General features: G+C 40.2%; 1 protein-coding gene across 2 annotated transcripts in view; it reads left to right on the top strand.

The window, feature by feature from the left end:
- C8H16orf70 (chromosome 8 C16orf70 homolog) overlaps window positions 1-20,398 on the top strand; it is a 41,675-nt gene that overhangs the window by 20,050 nt on the left and 1,227 nt on the right. For both annotated transcript variants that reach the window (XM_033157257.1, XM_033157256.1), the window contains exons 5-16: window positions 2,317-2,360; window positions 3,721-3,800; window positions 6,312-6,406; window positions 8,312-8,409; window positions 9,397-9,509; window positions 12,548-12,681; window positions 13,411-13,494; window positions 14,087-14,169; window positions 15,498-15,541; window positions 17,968-18,011; window positions 18,773-18,831; window positions 19,335-19,407. In XM_033157257.1, coding sequence (XP_033013148.1) covers window positions 2,317-2,360; window positions 3,721-3,800; window positions 6,312-6,406; window positions 8,312-8,409; window positions 9,397-9,509; window positions 12,548-12,681; window positions 13,411-13,494; window positions 14,087-14,169; window positions 15,498-15,541; window positions 17,968-18,011; window positions 18,773-18,831; window positions 19,335-19,407 — 951 coding nt within the window. The remainder of the gene's footprint in view (window positions 1-2,316; window positions 2,361-3,720; window positions 3,801-6,311; window positions 6,407-8,311; window positions 8,410-9,396; window positions 9,510-12,547; window positions 12,682-13,410; window positions 13,495-14,086; window positions 14,170-15,497; window positions 15,542-17,967; window positions 18,012-18,772; window positions 18,832-19,334; window positions 19,408-20,398) is intronic.

The raw sequence follows: 20,398 nt of genomic DNA, 5'->3' as shown, positions 1-20,398 counted from the left end.
AGCCAAGCAACCAAGCAAATTGTTCAATACTAGGCTGTTGTATTATGTCTTGATTTGTTTGTACTTATGATTACTATATTGTGAAATGGAATGGAAATTCTTAAATATGCTAAAAGCAGTCCCGGACACAACTTCATCTAATAGTAGATTGTCTATTCTCCCACCCAGTTCTTTCTCATGAAGCCTGTTGATTTTTACGGGCACCAGTGGGAGCATTTCTCCCAGTGCTAATAGCATCTTTTAAGTAATGGGTTTTTGTTTTGCAAATATGGTAGGGAGGAAGAGCTAAATTCCCCCTCCCATAGCAAAAAGAAAAATAAATATATGTGCCTAGTGTAACATCTAGTTAACTAGCAATGTGTGAACCACTTTCACTAAAATCATGTTTTGAGCCACCGACTACAAGCTTATTCCAGCAATGATGGGGGCGGGGAGGAAATCACTTTTAAATATAATACTCAGTTTCCAAATGTTTTAGCACATGCTCACTGTGCCACTTGGGAACTGTGGAGCTGATAAAGACATGCAGCAGTGTGTCACCTATGCAGCTGAGCAGTGCTCCTGTTAACTGTGGGTCATTAGCTCTGGGCCCACCCTTATTGACTGTTGGACAGTGGATGAGGCCTTAGCAACTCCAGACTGCTGCAGTTTCACCAACCAAGTGTAAGAGTGTAAGACAGCTGCCACCCTAGCATCTCTCTTCCCCTCCACTCTCCACATCCTGTATACCCACATCATGGCTGATCTTTTGATCAGTGGTACCAAAGGCAGGCCTTATAAGCTGCAGTTTCTTCCCACGGTTCCCACTCTAGAGCATGTTTGGCGGAACCTGAAGATTTGTAAAAAAAACAAAGCATCCATATAGAAAGAAAAGACTGGGAGCCCAAGGTCCTGTCACTGCAAAGTCTGCACTTGGTTGGTTGTGGCAAACCTTTTTTATTCAGATAGAAAGTAACATATATATTTACAATCAGATTGTTACCAAAACTGTTTCCTATAAGGAAGATGTTGGGATGAAAGCATTGCTGCAAACAAATCTGTTCATCTTGAACTTAGATGTTTTTGCCAATGAATCCCCCCCCCCTATATTTTTTGTGCCCACGGAAAACTGTTACCTTCATTAAATCCTATTAAAATGTGTGGGTTTTTTTCTTTAGATGCTATAATGGACATTTTAATTAGTTAATTAAATTAATATGCTAAATAAATGTCTGATGTCCTTAGTGGGATAGATAATCAGCATGGTTTGCTTCTGCCCCATATTTTGGTCCTTATTTCACCTTCCTTTTCTCTCAATCACTTCCATGCATTCATTTTTGCCCTCCTCTTCCTATTTCCCCTGCTGCAGCCTCACTCTGGTACTTACACTCACATTCTTTCCTATTTTCGAAGACTTTGGCCTGGTTTGCAGATAATGATAAAGGATGGTGGTTACTACATTCATGAACTTCTAGACTCACATTCCATTTCTCTACTTCCTCTATCTGTGAAGAGGATATTGGAAACTTTTAACAGTTACTTGCTATGTCCAAACCTGCTATGTCCAAACTCTATTGCTTAAGGAAACAAACTGACTTCAAACTGTGGTTAATTTGCTGGACTTAATTCCTCAAACTGAAGTTTTCCGTTTGGACAAAACCGGAGTTTGCTGAAAATGGAAGCAGAAGCTTCTGGTCTTCTATCTGTAGCTACAGCAAAGAAGATCCCATAAGCCTGAATTTGCCAGAGTTCATACCTGCCATCACACACTTATTTATTTGGAAAACTTGCACCTGCCCTTCCAACACATTTGCCTTGCTCAGGGAAGCTTACAACAATATTTTAAAAACCCGCCCCATAAAATTGTAAAGCAATGGCATTCGAAACAGAAAGAGACACAGGGAACAGACACTTATTTTAAAATGTTTTTATTATATAACCATCATCTGCATGGCAAGGGTTGGGCGATATCTTGGTTTTCAACATTGTGATATATCAGCAGCTAAATACCATGATATGTTGATATACCACAGTGTCTGCAATGTATCTTGGCTGCTTCTTCCTCCCCACCTTCCTCCCACCATCCAGCCCTACCAAGCCCCAATACTGCTCCTGCTCACATGAGCTGGAGGGGCATCAGGGCTTTGCTGAACTGCTCAATGAGGTGCGGGAAAAGTTTTTCAATACTTCTCAACAGTCCTGCTGTTCGTGTGTGTCCATGCGTTCGTGTCTGTGCGTGCGTGCATCTCTCTCTCTCTCTCTCTCTCTCTCTCTCTCTCTCTCTTTCAACACCAGTCTTTTACTTTTGTAATAATGGTATTTTCCCTGTTTTTTTAGGTGATTGAAGTTTATGACTTGACTAAAGTGAAGTTAAAATATTGGTAAGTGGTGAGTCAAATAAATGTAGCCCCTTATTCCTTTCCCCCCTCTTAGGGTTGGCAGGACATCTGCCATGAGAGAGAACAGCTGAAAAGTCACTGAGCTCAAAGATACCACTGTTCAGCCTTATCCCATCTTGGCTTAAGAAACTGAGACGAGATCATCATCTCATCTTCATAGCTAACATAAGACGTATGCTACAGTCCTCAAAACTATGGTTACCTGAAAGAATCCTGGAAGGGTTTTGGTAAGGGTGCTGAGATTCTCTTTAGAGATCTCCAGCCACCTTTACAGTTTCTCAGGGAAAGGGAATGGTCTTTGATGAGGATCTGTCCTCAGCTGATCTTAAGGCTTAAGCTGTGCTCTTCTACAAATTGTCCCTCAGCTAATTTTTTGTGCGCTCTTGTGAGATACTGCAGATATAACTGCTGAAAACAAGGAGCGGGGAGGGAACTGGCTTTTAAAAGTGGCTTCATTTCAGGCCCTCAGAATATCTTACTCTACTCAGTGAAGCACGTAATTGAAACAAAAGCCTCTCTTTCCTGTGTTTAAAAATGTATTGAGTATATTTCTGCTGTGTTTTTCTTGGTGACTTTCCAAATATCTTCATTCATAAATTTCACAAAAGGCTTCATAGTCCTATTTGTGTGCATTTGGTGAGGAGTGGAAACCTGGATGTTTGTCACAGATCACTGAAGCAGGGTTGGGCAGAGCATTCCTATAGGTACTTTTTCATTCTGTAGAAGGGGATTAGCGACCTGCTTCTCTGAGTGACTGTAAAAATAGTTACGGTAAGTTCGGAATGAATTGTGAAGATGAAAGAATCATGAAGCTGTTTTATAAGTGACTTTGAATACAACAAATATTTGATCCAATATTGATTCAGAGACTTAAGCCTGGCAAAGCCCCAGAGAGGGACATGTTACCATTTTAATTTTTCATATCGACTCATTTCAAGGGGCGTCAATTTTGGCCACTTTGTTTCTGATAATTCAACTGGAATATTGCCAACTGTCTGGATAGCTAATATTTTGGTTTCAGTCTTTAAGAAGTGTGATTATGATGACTTTCAAAATATCTCCAAATAAGGCTTCTTGATATTCATGCATAAAATATACACACTTCTTTCAGATAAGTTAAAACGATGAGTCAAAGAGAGTCAGGTTATGTCCCCAATGCACGTGGAGGCTTTCACAAGAGACCTTGCACATTGTTCACTGACTTGTTTTGAATTATCTTATTCAAAAGTACATTAGCTGTCCACCAACAAAAGCTGTGTGTTGTGTTTGTTGATCTCTCATCTGCCTTTGACTCCATTGACTGAAAGCGTCCATGGCAATATTGATTTTTCCTTCCTTCCAGTGGTGTCCATTTTAACTCTCAGGCTATTGCTCCAACCATAGAACAAATTGATCAGTCTTTTGGAGCAACACATCCAGGAGGTGAGTTGGCAATTCTTGGCACTGTTCACATGTGGATACTTGGTTGGTTGTATCTGTGGCTGTTCCCTATGCTTCACTGGAATTGAAAGTCAGGTAGACCAAAGGGTCTCATTCACAAGGGATTATTTGTTTATGAAGGAGGCATAAACTTGGTTTTAGCTTTCTATATGCTTCATGATCTATCTTGCCAAGTGTGATAAAAAAGCTTCTAATGAGTTAGTAGAGGCATGAGACTGACAATATATATATTTTCAGAGAGCTGAAAATTGTATGATAGAACCATTGGTGCTTATGGTGGATTTGCTTATGTTGCCAGAGGTTCCTGGAAGGCAGTCATCAGTCTGGGATAGCTCTCCCCACTGGCTGGACAGGCAGGGTCCCAAACTATGATTCTGCCCAAGGGAAAGGCCATCCTACTCTTATCAGACAAGGTGGTGCTTCAGCCTGATATGACCTTTGTCCTAAAGCAGGGGTGTCCAAACTTTTTTCAAAGAGGTCCAGATTTGATGAAGTGAACATGCATGAGGGCCGACCAAAGTTATTGACCTTTTTTAGGATTTAAGTTGTTGACCTTTTTTTAGAACCACAGGGAGGATTAAACCGACGGGCGGACCGAATTAGGCCCCCCAAACTGACTTTGATCATGCCTGTCCTAAAGGTTAAGACCATCTTTCACAGAGCTCACAAGGTGGTTCTTCCTTAATTTTGTCCTACCCCATAGTCAACCAAGGAATGGTCCTGGCACTTTGGATGTTTCTGCTTGGATAGGATTTTGGCCTTCCCAAAGTTTGAGACCATATTTGCTTCCTTCGATGGGTAGGGGCTAGACAGAAGGTTTCTTCCTCATCCTCAACCATCTCTAGGAGGCTCAGGGAGGTAATAGGGTTCTTGAAAAGGTTCCCTTTTTGCCCCATGGCCTGTTTTTTCCTGTGTTAGTCTTCTGGATCTGGATCTGTTGGAACTGGTGTCCTAGGTGGATGGAGTCCATATGGGCTGATGGGTTATTCTTTCTGTGCTGGCTGGTCTGGTGTGAGTGGGATGGACCCTCCTCTGGGTAGGATCATCATTTTGGGACCCTGCCTGTCCAGTCAGTGGGAAGAGCCATCCCAGACTATTGACTGGCCTCCAATACCCCCTGCCAGTAGAAATTCATGGTAAGAATTTTGACTTTTTCTCCTGCAGCATTTATGCTTTATGTTTCATTATTTTTTTTCTCGAGCTCTGTTATATTCTTTAGTCCAGCAGGTTTTTCAGGTAGCTGTAGTGGGGAACCTCAGGACCAGGAGCCAAATGCAACTCCAACTCCTCAGCCTCTCTGTCTGCCAAGGCAATACTCCCTCTTTTCCTAGGCTACGCCAGTCAGTGGCCTTGCTTTACATCCTCATTGAGGGGTTTTGCTTGGCTGTAATGTGTCATTAAACTCTGAAACTGCTTCCTGCTTGCCTGGCTGGATGATAGAGAGGGGTGCAACAGTGTGTGTAGATACAAGCCTACTGTCCAAAGGTACATTCATTGCTTAGCCCGCTTTTGCCTATGGCCCCATCCAAAACTGGCATGTGGCTCTTACAAGGTTGCCTAGAAGGCAGTGAGGTTCTTGGGCTGAAAAATGTTCCCTATACTTGCAATAGTGCTTTAGAAACTTGAAAATCCTGTTTGACTAAAGCTGTGAGTACACCAAAGGAAACAATGCCTATTTCAAAACTCCTTCAAGTCATCAAGTATTATATGTCTGCAATCAGTGTCATATGAATATGTTTGGGATGAGATGAAAAGCAGATCTGTGCTAACAGAATTATAAAACCATCAGATTATAATGATATTGCTTCAGACCATGTGCAGAGGCAATAGTCCTCATAACAATTGCTGGTTATATCAGGTGTGTGACCTCCTTCCTCTCATAGTAGCGATGAAATGTATCCACTGTTAGTTCTACTCAGAGTAGAGTTGACCTGACTAATGGATCTACTCTGAGTAGAAGTTAGTTGGCCACAACCTAATATTTTTCTATGGAGGTTTACACTAACTAGGTTTAGCCTTCTAACCAGGGTTTGTTAAACAACAGCAAACCTTGGTTAAGAACAACCCATGGTTAGCATTGTCCTTCATATACACATAATACTACACTACAATTTCACCAAGCCATGTGAGGAAAGGGGGAGAAACAAGTAGGATGGAGCCTGTGCCTGATGGATTTGCCATGTTTTTTTTCAATCCAACAAATTCCATAGCGATAATGAGAATAGAAAAATATTGTGCTGTTAAAGAAACAAAAGGTTAGTTCATATATCTGGCACTTGAGCATTTGAAAACCTCCTATCTGGCCTCATTAATTATCCCTGTTGTTCACCTCATGGGTTTTTGCCTTTAGACAGGTTGAAGCTCCAACTGCTGCTAGAGATTTTATAAGCGCTTTAGGCATAGTTTAATGAAGAGCTAAACTGCTTGACAGTACTGTCAGATTGGAAAGGGATAAATTGCTGTTCTTATATGCATGTATGTGTGTTTTTCCAGTGTACAACTCTGCTGAACAACTTTTCCACCTCAACTTCAGAGGACTGTCTTTTTCCTTTCAATTGGACTCATGGACTGAAACTCCAAAGTATGAGGTCTGAAATATTCTTAGTTAATAAATACATGTTTAAACAAAGTCACTGTGTTTTGAAAGACTTGTGTCTTTGTGCCTTAATTTATTGATTTTTGAGATATGTAACTTCCTCTTTAGGCCTAGTTCAGCTGTTATAGGAACTGATTTCCAAACTATAGAATTATCCTGCAGGCTAACACACACTCCCTCTCTTCATCCCACTTGTCCCCCCCCCCTTTCCTTTTCATGGTTAGTGATAACTATAGGTTTGCCATGGTACTGGTATTATTGCTTTTTGTGAACTGGTATTATTATAGTTAACCACTAACCATAGTTGAATCTCAAATCAGAGATTGGAATCAGAGTTGTTTCAAACTGTTGGCAGTGTTAACAAAAGCAACCAAAAAAAGGGGGGGATGTTTTTTCTAGGCTGCATCAACAGAAGTATAGTGTCCTGATCAAGGGAAGTAATAGTCCCTCTCTATTCCTCCATGCTCAGACTACACTTGGAGCCCTGTGTACAGTTCTGGGCACCACAATTTAAGAATGATATTGACAAGGTGAAACATCTGCAGAAGAGGTTGACCAAGATGATAAAGGGTCTGGAAACCAAGCCTTATGAGGAACAGTTGAGGGAGTTGGGTATGTTTGGCCTAGATAAGAGGAGACCAAGAGCAGATAGGATAGCCATCTTCAAATAGCTAAAGGGTTGTCACATGGAAGATGGAGCAATTTTGCTTTCTCCTGCTCTGGAGGGTAGAAACCGAACCAATGGCTTCAAGTTATAAGAAATAAGGAATCTTATGACAGTAAGAGCTGTTCAGCAATGGAATAGACTCTCAGGAGGTTGTGGACTCTCTTTCACTGGAGGTTTCTAAGCAGTGTTTGGATGGCTATCTGCCATGGATGCTTTAGTTGAGATTCCTGCAGGTGGTTGGACTAGATGACCCCCCAGGATCCCTTCCAATTCTACAATTTTATGATTCTATGAACACTGGATAAGGCATCACAGTTAACTACAGTTGTCCCTGCTTAGGAATGAATGGGGGAATAAATATTTGAGTTCACAGGATCTTCCCATTCACCAAACTATTGTTTTGATTATCAAGCTGTGAGATCTTCAAACTGGGCCATAGTGTTTGTAATCTGAATATTTTCAGAGGATTTATTTAATTGAACAAAGTACATGTGGTATTACAATAGGCCCCTTAAATCTTCAAATCAAGATTCACAAATATTTTTAAATGAAAATTACCGTATCTGAGCTACACAAACTGGGGGATGGATTAACCTTTTACATTAACTACAATGCAGTGTCTGACACCTGAAATTAGGGACCCTGCAATTGGTTAACATTCTGAGACCACTGCAATATAGATTGGTGTCCATCCTTTACCATGGATTGTTTCTTTTAAAATTCAAACTGCACTGCAAGACAAGAAAACAACAGTAATAATCCTAGTTGGAAGAAGTTTAATGAACTACTAGCCTCCCAGCAGGAGGTGCTGAAATTAATCTCCCATCCAAAATAGGAGGGGGAAGAGAGGAAGATTAGTGGGGGGTCCTGATGTCTTTGTCTGTTAATCAGCTACATTCATAGACTATTGAGAAGAATTGGTTTGTGGAGCCACAGAGAATGCATGTCATAGGATCCACTTTGTGTTTGTTTGTTTGTTTGTTTGTTTGTGTGTGTACATGTACATGTACATGTAAGTGACTTCTGCAAGTCATTTCATGGGTTTTTTAACTGCTGCAAGACACGTGATGGGGGTTTTAATCTTAGTTTTGCTATGTAGAGAGAGAATGTTTTGCTGGTTTTTGAAGATCATTCTGACTCACTTGGTTGTAGGTGGTACAAGATTTAGTATTATTGGACTTAAAACTATGTGTTGTGCAATCAAATATAATTTTAATTTAACCTTTCCAGCCAAACTTTGCCCATGGCCTAGCTTCCCTGCAAATTCCCCATGGTGCAACTGTGAAACGTATGTACATCTATAGTGGAAACAGTCTGCAAGATACCAAGTAAGTAGCTCTTATATTTTGAGAAATATCTTCAAATGGATAAATAGTGAAAGTCAAATCTGTTACTTTATGTGCATATAATTATATATGCTGGCTATAATTAGCTTTATTACAGTATTCAAGTTTACTTGGTTATTTACATCATTTTGTGTTAATCTGGAATTGACTTCAGGCAAGTCAATTCCAGATTAAAAGTACAGAGCCTCTTCACACAATAACTTATCTTGGTATTTAAAAACATACCAACCAACCCTGCTGGTTAACATGCTCAAGAGTTAATTGAGCCAAGCCTAATTTAAGCATCTTCTCAAACCATGAGGATCTGTAAAGACAATTTTTGAACCCAAACTATAGTTTTATTTCAAAATGTGCAGGCAAAAACCATGGTTTATAGCTGCTTATTTACTTCCATTTTTCGTTTGGTCAGTGCTCTGTTCTGAAGATGCAATAGCCTCTGAAGGCAGAATGATGTTCATAACCACAGTTTATCAATTCAGACATCACATCAAAGCATTGTTTGCAAACCTATTGCAAACTATGGTTTCTAATTCTTGTTTGCTGGTCAATTGCAACCTATGCAGTTTATCAATTTAGCCATAGTTAATCTTTTTCAACCATGCTCTAGCATTCAAATTCAACCATAACAAGCTCCCTAGAATTACTGCCAGTTAGAAATCCAGTTTTTTAAAAGTTTATAGTGTGGACTTTGTTGTGTGGTAGTTTAGTAATTTAAATTTTAACATGGGCATTCTGTTGTGTTGTTGGCTGTTTAGCATAAATTTAGTAAATGGTAAGGTTCCTTTAAAAAATGCAGTTCTTCTCTTTTTGCTTCTTCATCTGTAAGTTGTGTTTGCGACACCACTATTGAAGTTAGGGCTGTTTAGTTATACAGCACTCGCTACTGGTATATAAAAGTGAACCAGAAACAATGTGTTGCTTAGCACTAATCTCCGTATTGTTTAATTATACATGATCTTGCTGTTTCAGGGCTCCTATGATGCCCCTCAGCTGTTTCCTTGGAAATGTGTATGCAGAGAATGTTGATGTTCTGAGAGATGGAGCTGGGCCCTCAGGTTTACGGCTTCGCTTACTCACTGCAGGTATTAGTGAGCAGGGGTTTACTTTCAAAGGCACAAATGTGAATATGGGCAACCTATATATCTCAGAATGTCTCAAGTATTGACTCGTACATTCCAGGAAATATTGCTTCAGTTTATTCCAAGTTCATTGCAACACCATTCTTGGTATAATGAAACTTTGTCTTAGGTGTAGGGCTGTGGGTTCTCCTTGAGCAATAAGTAAGTCTGTCTGTCTGTCAAGCAAGAATTTCTGCAAAACTATATATGAACCAGATTCACAATCAGAACCTTTGGGAGATGTGGAAAGATTCTTAGGGGTTTAGCAGGGTTGCAAAGGGAATTAGGAGGTGCTCTTCACCACCATAGGGACATAGAAGCCTAAAACTGGCCAGTAGTCAGGTGTGTATTAGAATTCAGATGTGGCCCCCAAACCATGGTTTGTAAAGTCATGTTGTAGCCACACCAACACCATATATCTGACCATCATTTGCAAGAGTTCACCAAATCAGGATATGAAACCATATTTTGAAGCTGATTCGGGATGTTGCTCCACCCTTGAAAGATTCTGTTTTGGGAAGACATCTGGGGTTTCTAGGGGAGGAGGCTAACCAACCATACAAGTCTGCTCATAAGTCTCATATGAACACAAAAGCCTGAGTGGAGTTATCCAGAGTTTTGGAGTACGTTGTCAGCAATATGCTGATGACACACAACTCTACTTCCCCTTTACAACTGCAGGTGTGGCAGTGGATGTGCTGGACCAGTGTCTTGCCTTGGTAAAGGACTGGATGAGAGCCAACAAACTGAAGCTCCATCCAGATAAGACTGAAGCACTGCTAGTGGATGGTTCCCTAGACCGTATGGATGGGCGGTTGCTCTGAAGGAGCAGATACGCAGCGTGGGGGTATTCCTGGATCCTTTGCTGTTGCTTTAGGCTCAGGTGGCCTAGTGGTGTGGAGTGCCTTCCATCAGTTTGGGTTGGTGGCAAAGCTGTGCCCCTACCTGAACAGGGATAGCCTCACTTTTATGCTATGGTAACTTCTAAGTTAGATCACTGCAATGCACTATACATGGGCCGGTCTCTGAAGGTGGTTTGGAAACTTCGGCTGGTGCAGAATTTAGCAGCTAGGTTGCTCACCAGGGCAGGACTGAGCATATAACACCATTCCTGGCCCAACTGCACTGGCTGCCATGAGCTACTTGGAGGAACAGCAGAATCACCTAAGAAATAGGTAAAATGAGTGCAGTTTCAATCCAGCCTTTGGTTGAAGGTTTGGTGTTTGTTTATTTGTGGATACTGTAATGAATGAAAAATTCATCAAGTCTTGCTTCTGTTCACTTGAAGATTAGCATCACAAAATGAAGGATTTTTGGTTGTCTTGATTACAAGATGAATAAAACTGTAGCCAATTTTAAGTGGAATTTGCTTCTATTTTTACAGAGGAGGCGAAAGGAGAGCTGCCTAGGACAGGGATCATATATCCTGGTAATAGTAGGAAGGAGTTAGCTATTATCCAGAAACTGTAAATGGTTTTTCAAGGTAGAGTGTGAAGTCCAGATAACATATATACGTGCCTGAAATTTAAAGGAAAAGATGTTGGATGTATTAGCTACTCATTATTAGCATTATTCACTGAGGGGTTAACTCATGCATATCAAAACTTAGTTTTAAAGTGAATGTACTTCATTTGGATGCCAGTGTATCTAAAGAACTCCCAGTCTGAGGGCAGGACAATGGAAAGGGGATTCATAATTAACAAAAATGTTGATCATGTTAAATTTATGTAAAATGTATACTACATTTAAAATACTTTCACCTATGGCTTGAACAGAGATTGTGGATTTTTATTACACTTTGTGTGGTAATAAGCTTACTGAAGCCCGGATGCTGGTGTTATCACCACTGTGGCCTTATTAATTGTCACTGTTGATTTTTACCAAATTTTCACAGTGCGTGCTTCTTTCATTTTGTTTCCCTCGGACCTAATTTATCCATTCCACACAGACATGTGTGCCAATTTAGAATTACATTTAATGCATCTGTTGAAGTGGACTCTGGTTCATGAAAGCGTATGACAGGGGTGGGCAGTCTGTGGCCCTCCAGCTGTTGCTGGGCTCCCAACTCCTGTCATCTCCAGCCAAGCATGGTGAGAGTTAATAGTCCTGAAGCATCTGGAGTGTCACACGTTACCCACACTTGCTGTGATGGCTGGGGTATTGGACTAGTACCAGGAAACTCAAATCCACAAAGTTCACTGAGTGATGTTGAGACGGCCACACACTCTCAATCTAACTTGCCCTCTAGTATAGTTTCATTATGAGGTTAAAACGGGAAAGGACGTGTGTGTTGCCTATAGCCCCTTGGATGAAGGGTGGGATAGAAATGTAACAATCATTCCTGATAAAATATGGATTAATCTAGAGTATCTTTTATAGAAGGGTGCTTGTGCATAACTTTGGTTGCAATTTTTTAAAAAATTTAACCCACACTTCATGCAACAAATAGTATTGCACTACATTGGGCTATTTCTAAAGAAGAAAGAGCACAACCCCAGCCCCACAGAAAGACCACTTCTGCTCTTGTGCAACTCCTCTTCATTTCAGTAGGACTAAAACAGATCGGGTGAAAATGGATGTTTCAGCTGCATGCTAATTTGCACCAGCCTTCCCCAATGTGGTGCTCCCAGAATTTGTAGTCCAAGACATCTGGAAGCCACCAGATTGAAGAGGACTAGTGTGCATGAATTTGAATAATCTGTCTTCCACAGGTTATTTATGAGAGTTGCTCCAATGTGGCAAGTGTGTTTTGTACATTTCTATTTAGTGTTTTATTTTTTTTCTACTTGGATTCTGCTAATGTCACTTGCATCCTGAGTTACACCTCTCTGAAGTTGCTCATTTTTATTTGTTGAGAGACTTCTAAAATCTGCCACAGTGTGATTTCTGTTCTCGTTTCACCCTTTTGGTTAGCTGGACAAGAGCTGAATGAAGGCTTCCGGCCATAGCAGCATTTTGGAAGTGTGGTATCCCATCTATTAACACTTTCCCTTGTTTTTCAGGTTGCGGCCCTGGTGTATTAGCTGATGCCAAGATGCGGGTATTTGAGCGCTGTGTTTATTTTGGTGATTCGTGCCAAGATGTTCTGAGCACTTTGGGGTCTCCTCACAAAGTTTTCTACAAGTCAGAAGATAAGGTTGGATTACAATAACAAGTTAACACAGATTATCTCTGTGTTAGGCTACTAAAATTAACCGTTTACACTTTTCAATATCCCTACAGGCTTGGAAGTTATTTAATAAATGTTAACCTTCTAACTGCCCTGTGGCTTCAGGTTTAGGACAGAGTCTTGTCTTCTCATCCTGCCTAACCCCAGTTTTACTAACAGTATTTCATTTATTTATTTAGTAGATTAGATGTTAAACTGATGTCTGGACTGCACTGTTCAGATTTTGCAGATGACAGAAGGTTCCATCATAACAGATTCCCACATACAGAAAACTAGTATGTCAGGAAAAGGCTAGAGTAGAAGCAGTTTCCCTGACAATCTACTTTTTTGGGCAGGGATTCTCCCCCACCCACCCAAAAAAATAATGTTCTGGTATTCAGGATCCATGTTGAGTCCCCATCCAATTTCCCCAAGGTATTAACTAATGTGCAGGAAAAATAAGAAGGGAGGGAAAGAATAGAGAGCTCTCCAGAAATGCACTCAGGTTATGCAGGTTAGTGTTCATTGAATGTGCCCAAAATGCCCAGTAATTGAGTGGCAATAATGGCTGTTGAACCAGAACAAATTTCTCATTTCTGCCATAGAGCTAACTTAGTCCGTTCAAACCAGAGGAGCATATTGATGAAACTGGATGATCTACTTGTCTCCTTATTTCCAAAAGCTGAAGTGTAGATTTGTTTTGTTTGTTTTTTAAAGATGAAAATTCATTCACCCTCACCTCACAAGCAGGTTCCTTCAAAGTGCAATGACTACTTCTTCAACTACTTCACACTTGGAGTGGTAAGTTGCAAACACTGAAAACAAGGGATCTCTTTTTTCTTTTTCTTTTTTGCTTCCATCTGTGCGCAAATTTCATAATACCTGTACCATGTTAATCAGTTAATGCAAGAATCAATGTTGTCCAAATCCCTCAAATCCTTTGCTGAGAAATTTGAACCGTATCTTCTTATCTTTGTCAGTTTGATTAGTGACAAATTAACACAATTAGTATCTCATGGGGTCCATTCTATGTATTTGATATCCAGCATTTGCAAAATCAAAACATAATCCTTCAGACCCAAAAAATGTTCTGGAGAAAGGGCAGTGCCACTGCCTGTCATCTTAAACACAAATGGGAGAAGGCAGAGAAAATTTTCTCCAATTAGTAAGGGCAGGTCCCAGGAAATTGGAGGTCTTAGCTTTCACAGTGATTTTTGCATAATATTAATATAGCTACCAAATAAGAAAACATCTTGAAATCATTGTTATCTGAGCCCACCTGCATACATTTCAAAAAGCCATGTCCAGGACTTTCTGTTCATTTATGGGAAGCTGTTTAATCATTTCAACTTTGTGTGGCTCATTGTTTTTCCTTTCTCAATTTCACCAACAGGATATCCTTTTTGATGCAAATACTCACAAAGTGAAGAAATTTGTTCTACATACTAATTACCCTGGTCATTACAACTTCAATATGTGAGTAGAAAGAGCTGTATTGCCCAAACCTCTGTTGCAATTTGGAAGGCAAGGAGAAGGCAAAGAAACCGCCGGTACCATGCTGAATCCCCGCCAGCAGTGCCTAAGCTCTTTCTGGTTTCTAAGCCTTCATTAGATGTTACTCACATTTCCACAACTTTTTCTGGTTAGAATCTTCTTTAAATAAACATGAATTTCTCTGGTTTCTTTGTTGTCACTTCTGGACTATAGTAGTTGACTGTTGCAGAGCCTGGAACTAATTGGTATCAATAGGCTCTTTTCCCTGTGCAAGATGTGTTGCTGTAATTTGTCAAAACCTAGTTTTTTGGGAGATCAGTGAAGGTAGTGTGTGGAAGTAGCACTGCTCATTCATAAGACTAGATTTCCCATCTTATGCCCCGCAAAGAGGAAACTTAACTCACCCCCCCAAAAAAAATCCACCCATAATTCATGCCTGATTTTTAAGATTTCTGCATGGGAATCTGTGAAAACCTAATTAGCAATTAAATTATTGTATTTATTTATTTAAATTATATGACACTTAACGCTGTATTTTCTAAGCAGTGTACATTGAGATTACAAAAGAGGTACAAAGGATTAAAATTAACCATAGAATCAGAAAAGCTTACTTAAAATGCCTCCTGAAATCAAAAGTCTTCACCAAACACCTGAAGTTCCACAGAGTGGGGACCTGTTTGATCTGACCAGCGAGGGAGTTCTGCAGAAGTAGGCCCACAATACTGAATGCATGGCTCCTAGTGGTAGAAGCAAACTGTGCTTCTGTGTCATGGGCACCATTAGTAATTACTTGTTTGGGGTAGGGTACTCAACATTTGGGTGGGAGGTTGTCTATAACTTAGAAAACATACATGCTTTGAATGCAGGTCGTCGTGGTTTCAGTCCCCGGTGCCTCCAGTTAAAAAAAAAAAATCACATAGCAACAAGTGATGTGGAAGACCCTTTGGCTAAGATCCTGAAAAGCTGCTGCCAGAGTAAACAATACTGGAGTAGATTAAAAAAAATAGTTAAGACCTGGTGTCAGGAAGCTTTCAGTGTTCTGCATATTTGCTGTGGTATCTGGCATCCCTCTGGTTGCCACCAATTAGGCAGCATGGAAAACTGGTATGGCTGGCAGAAAGCTATGGTAAACATTCAAGCAAGTACTAGACTGTACAAGAGTGGAGAATATAACTGTGACCAGGTCAGGTTGCCAACTTCTATTATATGCAATTATATTGTGCTTAATTTAGAATGGGCTACTTTTGAAATAGTAAACCTCATTTATGCTTGTACTTTCTCGCAATAACTCTGCAATTTAAATATTTCAGTTACCATCGTTGTGAATTTAAGATTCCACTGGCCATTAAACGAGGTAAGAAAGAGGTGCCTGAAGTAACCTGAAAGTTAAAAGACTTAATAGGAGTGGGTGAAGGTGTTAAACACACACTAGTGGTAAAAATTAATTTGCTAAGCAATCAGAGTGAGAACAGGACCAAAGTTGCACAATGTCAGATAATTAGGATGGCAGATTCAGGTTCTCCCACACTGCGGGTGTGTTAACAAAGAAACAATTTATAGAGAGGAAAACTGAGCAGCAGCACTTCCGAGAGATATCAGCACTGCTCAGTGCTCACACCCCAAAGTGTTATTGTAATACAAGAGAAAATACTTATCTGTTCTTAATGTGACATACTTACAGGATGCCGGTGCAACTCTGTGGGCATGAATACTAGGTCTGGGTTGAAGTCCTGACTGAACTTTAGACACATCACAGTTTTTCCCTGTTGAGGCTCTTTAACATGCAAAAGTTTGTGATAACCTACCTTGACAGGTTGTTGGGAGTATGAACAGGAAGGAAACCTCATTTATGTAGGGGTGGTTAGAACAGGACATAATTTGTATTTGTATTGTAGGCAAAATAAATCTCAGTTCAAACTCTGGAAACATTGGGGTTAAGGCTTTTCAAAGGACTTGGAGCCAGAATGATGTAAGGGTGATTCAGGAAGCTCTTTTTGTACAGATGTTATTTTATTTATTTTCGTGGGGGCAATCAGTGGCACAAACCAGCAAATGCAAGGCTTTAGTTTTTATTTTTTTTTATAAAAAAGAATAATAATGATTATTATCATATAATAATATATTATAAATAAAATAAAAATTATAATACTATAATTTCACTCTTGGCTCCTAACTTAAAGAAATGAACCTATTGTCAAAACATTTCCCAGGCAACCTTAGTTAGCACTAGGAAGGAGAGACAGTCGGCTGATCTCATGCCTGATAACTTTCGTTTCCTAAAATTCTCAAATGCTATTTCAAACTATCTCATCCTGGATATATTTATTAACCAGCTTCTTATTTCAAAGGAGATTTCATGGAAATTATTAAATATATCATGGTCATGAGGGCAGAATAGCTCTAATTGCCTCCAGGTTTTGATGTGAAGTCCTTGGAGATCAGCAGAGGAGCCTTGTCATTGCTTTCCAAGAGAACAAATCTCAGTCAGTTTTTCTGTACTTGGTGCTTGTATATACATGTTACCAGTAGTTTTGGGGGAAACAAGGGCAGGGAGAGTTTTGCCTATGGCTGGCAACATTTTGATCTCCTAATTCAAGTTCAGAATCAGGCTGGCATGTGAGACACCGTTAGATGAGTTGCGTGTCCCAATTCGCCTTGGCTTTCATTGGCTTTTATTTTGGAGCACTGAGGTCAGCCCCCAATTACTTTCCTTAAACAAAGGAAATAAAGACATAAAGCAAATTAACAGCAACTGTTAAAAGAAGTAGAAGCAAATGTCAGGTTTTGGAGGCAACTTGGCTGCGTAGACAGAAGGCAAGTTCTTCAAACTCCATGTCTTTGGGGGACTTTGGACAATACCTGACTGGACAAAGATTAAGATGTCAGTAGACACTGACTTGGCAGATAGCTAGCATGCCAACCTTAGCCTGTTTTGGTACCAAGCAAAAACCTGAACATTTATCTCAGGAGTGATGCGATAACATGGAGCTGACACCTTTTAAGTGTAGCATTAGGTCTGTTTACACTGTGGATACGTGTTCGTATGGATAATATGAAACTGGTGATCACAAATACAGTTGGCACTGCAAGGAAAGGAGCCTCTGACAGCTGTACTCTTAGTCATCTGTTAACATCTGTGAGCACACACCCAAGAAAGGTTCTCAGGTTGATGGGATATCTAAGTGAATGAACAGGCAGTTGCAACACAGCTCTTGATATTCTTGTCTATATAAAAATGTAACATCTCCAGCATCAGGTCTTAAAACTGAAGGGCCTTAAGAGGCCCACGCTTGCCCGCTTCAACTTTTCCTGATTAATTCTGCCCTGTTGGGTGTGCTTGAATTCTCCAGTATTTCTTTCATGCAAACAGTCAGAAGTTTTGGCTGTCCTCAGAGCAGGCTGTTGGTTGAGTCACCATCTGAGCAACAACTAATGTCATGGCTCCTTTCCAATGAGGAGGCCTGCCCAGAACAGCATTTCACAAAGAAACAAAGGAAGGGGGCTCACCTGGGGATGAGTAATTCTTACTCTTAGAAACTCTAAAAGTAAATAGTGTTGCAGGGAGGGGGGTAGAAGAGTTAAATATGTGTCTTGTTGAAATAGAAGTTTAGAAAATACTAATATGCCAAGACTCTTAGAATTAGCTTTCAGAGTCACTTCCATGTACTGAATAGTACCTAACATGCTGTTGGTGCAGAAAGGCATTAGGAAGAGGAGGAGTGGGATCATTTGCTGAAATGTAACCTTATAGGTCATTTTCTCTGTTCTTTCTCCAAACAGATAGCACCGATTCACAGACAGAAACCTGCACAACCTATAGCAAGGTAAATTGAACCCCCAGTCATGCTTGCTAGAACAGTCCTTTAACTTCAGCAGTGGCACCTTATTTGCACTGGGCTAAGAAAGGGTATGCTGGAGCACTGTGCTAAGGTGGCCTCTTTCAGGAGGTGATTGGGGTCAGTGGCTGGGAGTCATCCCAGAAATGGACCCACTCTGGGCATTTGCAGATTTAATCTTCCAGCTAGGTGGAATGGAACTCAAAGCAGGACATCCACTGGAGATAAAATTGGGCAAGCAGGATGATATGAGAAAAGACAATGCTTGAAATGCCATGGTTCCAAATCCAAATTTACCATTGTAGCAAACCACAAGTTAGCAGCTGGATTCTAGAGGTAAAATACACATAGCCAACCTTTGATACCTTAAAAAAAATTATTGCATTTTATTATAAGTACAGAAACATACAACATTAAACCAAAATGAGAGAAACACCCCCCCCCCCCCAAAAAAAACCCTAATGGTGTTCCTGGGCTTGGTACCGGTATATACTGTATAACAAAGCAACATTCCCACTAAAGTTCAATATATCAGGCTGTCTATATATCTGCAGCAGCTGCTGACAATTGACCCTTTAAGTTTTTACAAATTTGTTTGTATAAAAGTTTGCAAATAAAGTCATATGTATTAGTCCCATCCATCTGTGAGCGGATTTTAGCTGATGTTTGCTTTTTCTTAAGTGCACGTGTCAAAAACATAGATATACATGACATGCTTCATTCTCTAAGGCATTTTCATATGCTTACAGTGGGACAATATTCAGGACCTTCTTGGACATCCTGTAGAGAAGCCAGTGGTACTTCACAGGTAAATATTTTATTTTATTCTGTCACTTGGATAGGAATCAACTGTATTTCAAGTGACTACGAGAAAGAGAGACCTAATAATACTCAACAGCTTCGTTGAATTAAATGCGCCATGATTATAGAATCATAAAACTAGAAACCTTGTTTGCTTGAAGAGCTAAGTGCTTTCCCTAGAAGGAGACAGTGGTAAGACATAAAAAAAGATTCAATTATCACCTTGCAAGTCGAGAGGCTGGAAAAGCAAAGAATCTGCCTTCGTTGTAGTTACCTTGCTGAATGTGTAATCTTTCACAATAGGTCCACATTTTACTTTGCTGCAAAGTAGTGGTGGAGGAAAGCAAAACATGGTTGAGCATTATACCTTTGTAATGAAAAAAAATCCATTTAATTCCCTAAAAAGATAGGTTTTGTTGTTTATGCTAATATTGGGTGTTACAAAAAAATATTGAATGTAAATTTTACTGGTATTATTTGGTTACCTTAGCCAGATTTTCTTTTCTTTAGATCATCCTCTCCAAACAACACAAATCCATTTGGGTCAACATTTTGCTTTGGACTTCAGCGAATGATCTTTGAGGTTAGGCAAGCTTACTTAGCTAAAAGACGTGATGGAGCCCTGGATTTAGTTTGTTTGAAATAGTGGCTGGTTCTGCAAGTCTGTGGACATTTCTCCCAAGTTGTACTGTTGAAGCACTCTGCATTCTTGGCTGATGTGGTGTGGGATACACTTAAGTCCATTGTGTGTGGGACCAATTCAGCAGACGAATTTGAAGTGAATCGCACAGTGCACATCATTATCAAGTCTAGCTCTGTAGTAGGATAAAAAGAACTTGGAAAAGCTTATTTTCCACACTGGGATGGGAAACGTGATTGAGGGCCTCATTCACTTGTGGTTATTCTGTGGGGGTGGAACATAATGGGTGGAGCCAGAGAAAAAAAGTGAAAAAAGGCATCAGTTTTCACCATGGCTGCCTCAGATTAAAATTTCCAATCCTGTGCAGATTTTTTCAGAAGTAAGCCATACTGGGTTTGATGGGGTTACTCTCAGATTGGCATACCAAGGATTTGCTTATCTAGTAAATTCCACAGATGAATACAGTTGCTATTTTGGAAAACAAGTTTTTTAATTCTTCTTTAGTGTGTGCTATGCACAGAAGGGAAATTTCCTTACCTTGAGCCATAGAACCGGGGGGGGGGGGGGGGGAGAATGTGAATCAATTTATTTTTATTCAATAAAATAGTGCCTCTTCTAGTTCTTAAATTATATAGGAAGGGCAATTTTGGGAGTCTTTTAAAAGCCAAGAGAAAAGAAGAAACAAAAAGGAAGGAGCTCTAATGCGGTGGAAGAATGGGGCTGCTTCGGGAGACGGCAAGGGCTGCATGAGGTAAGGTTAGGAGCCACATGCAGACCCCGCTGTCTAAGTGATCCATTGAAAAAAAGACTAAAAAGGGGTTCATGTTTAAAACCAGTTTTGAATAGACTTTTATTTTGAAGCCACAGAAGGAATCCATGGCTAGTATGAGGTTTGAGTCCAGGTCACGCAGATTGAGTCTCTAGTCCACTGGGT

Source organism: Lacerta agilis, chromosome 8, assembly GCF_009819535.1.
Source record: "Lacerta agilis isolate rLacAgi1 chromosome 8, rLacAgi1.pri, whole genome shotgun sequence".
Lineage (NCBI taxonomy): Eukaryota > Metazoa > Chordata > Lepidosauria > Squamata > Lacertidae > Lacerta > Lacerta agilis.
Note: the sequence above shows the minus strand (reverse complement) of the source record. Positions and strands in the feature narration are given on the sequence as shown.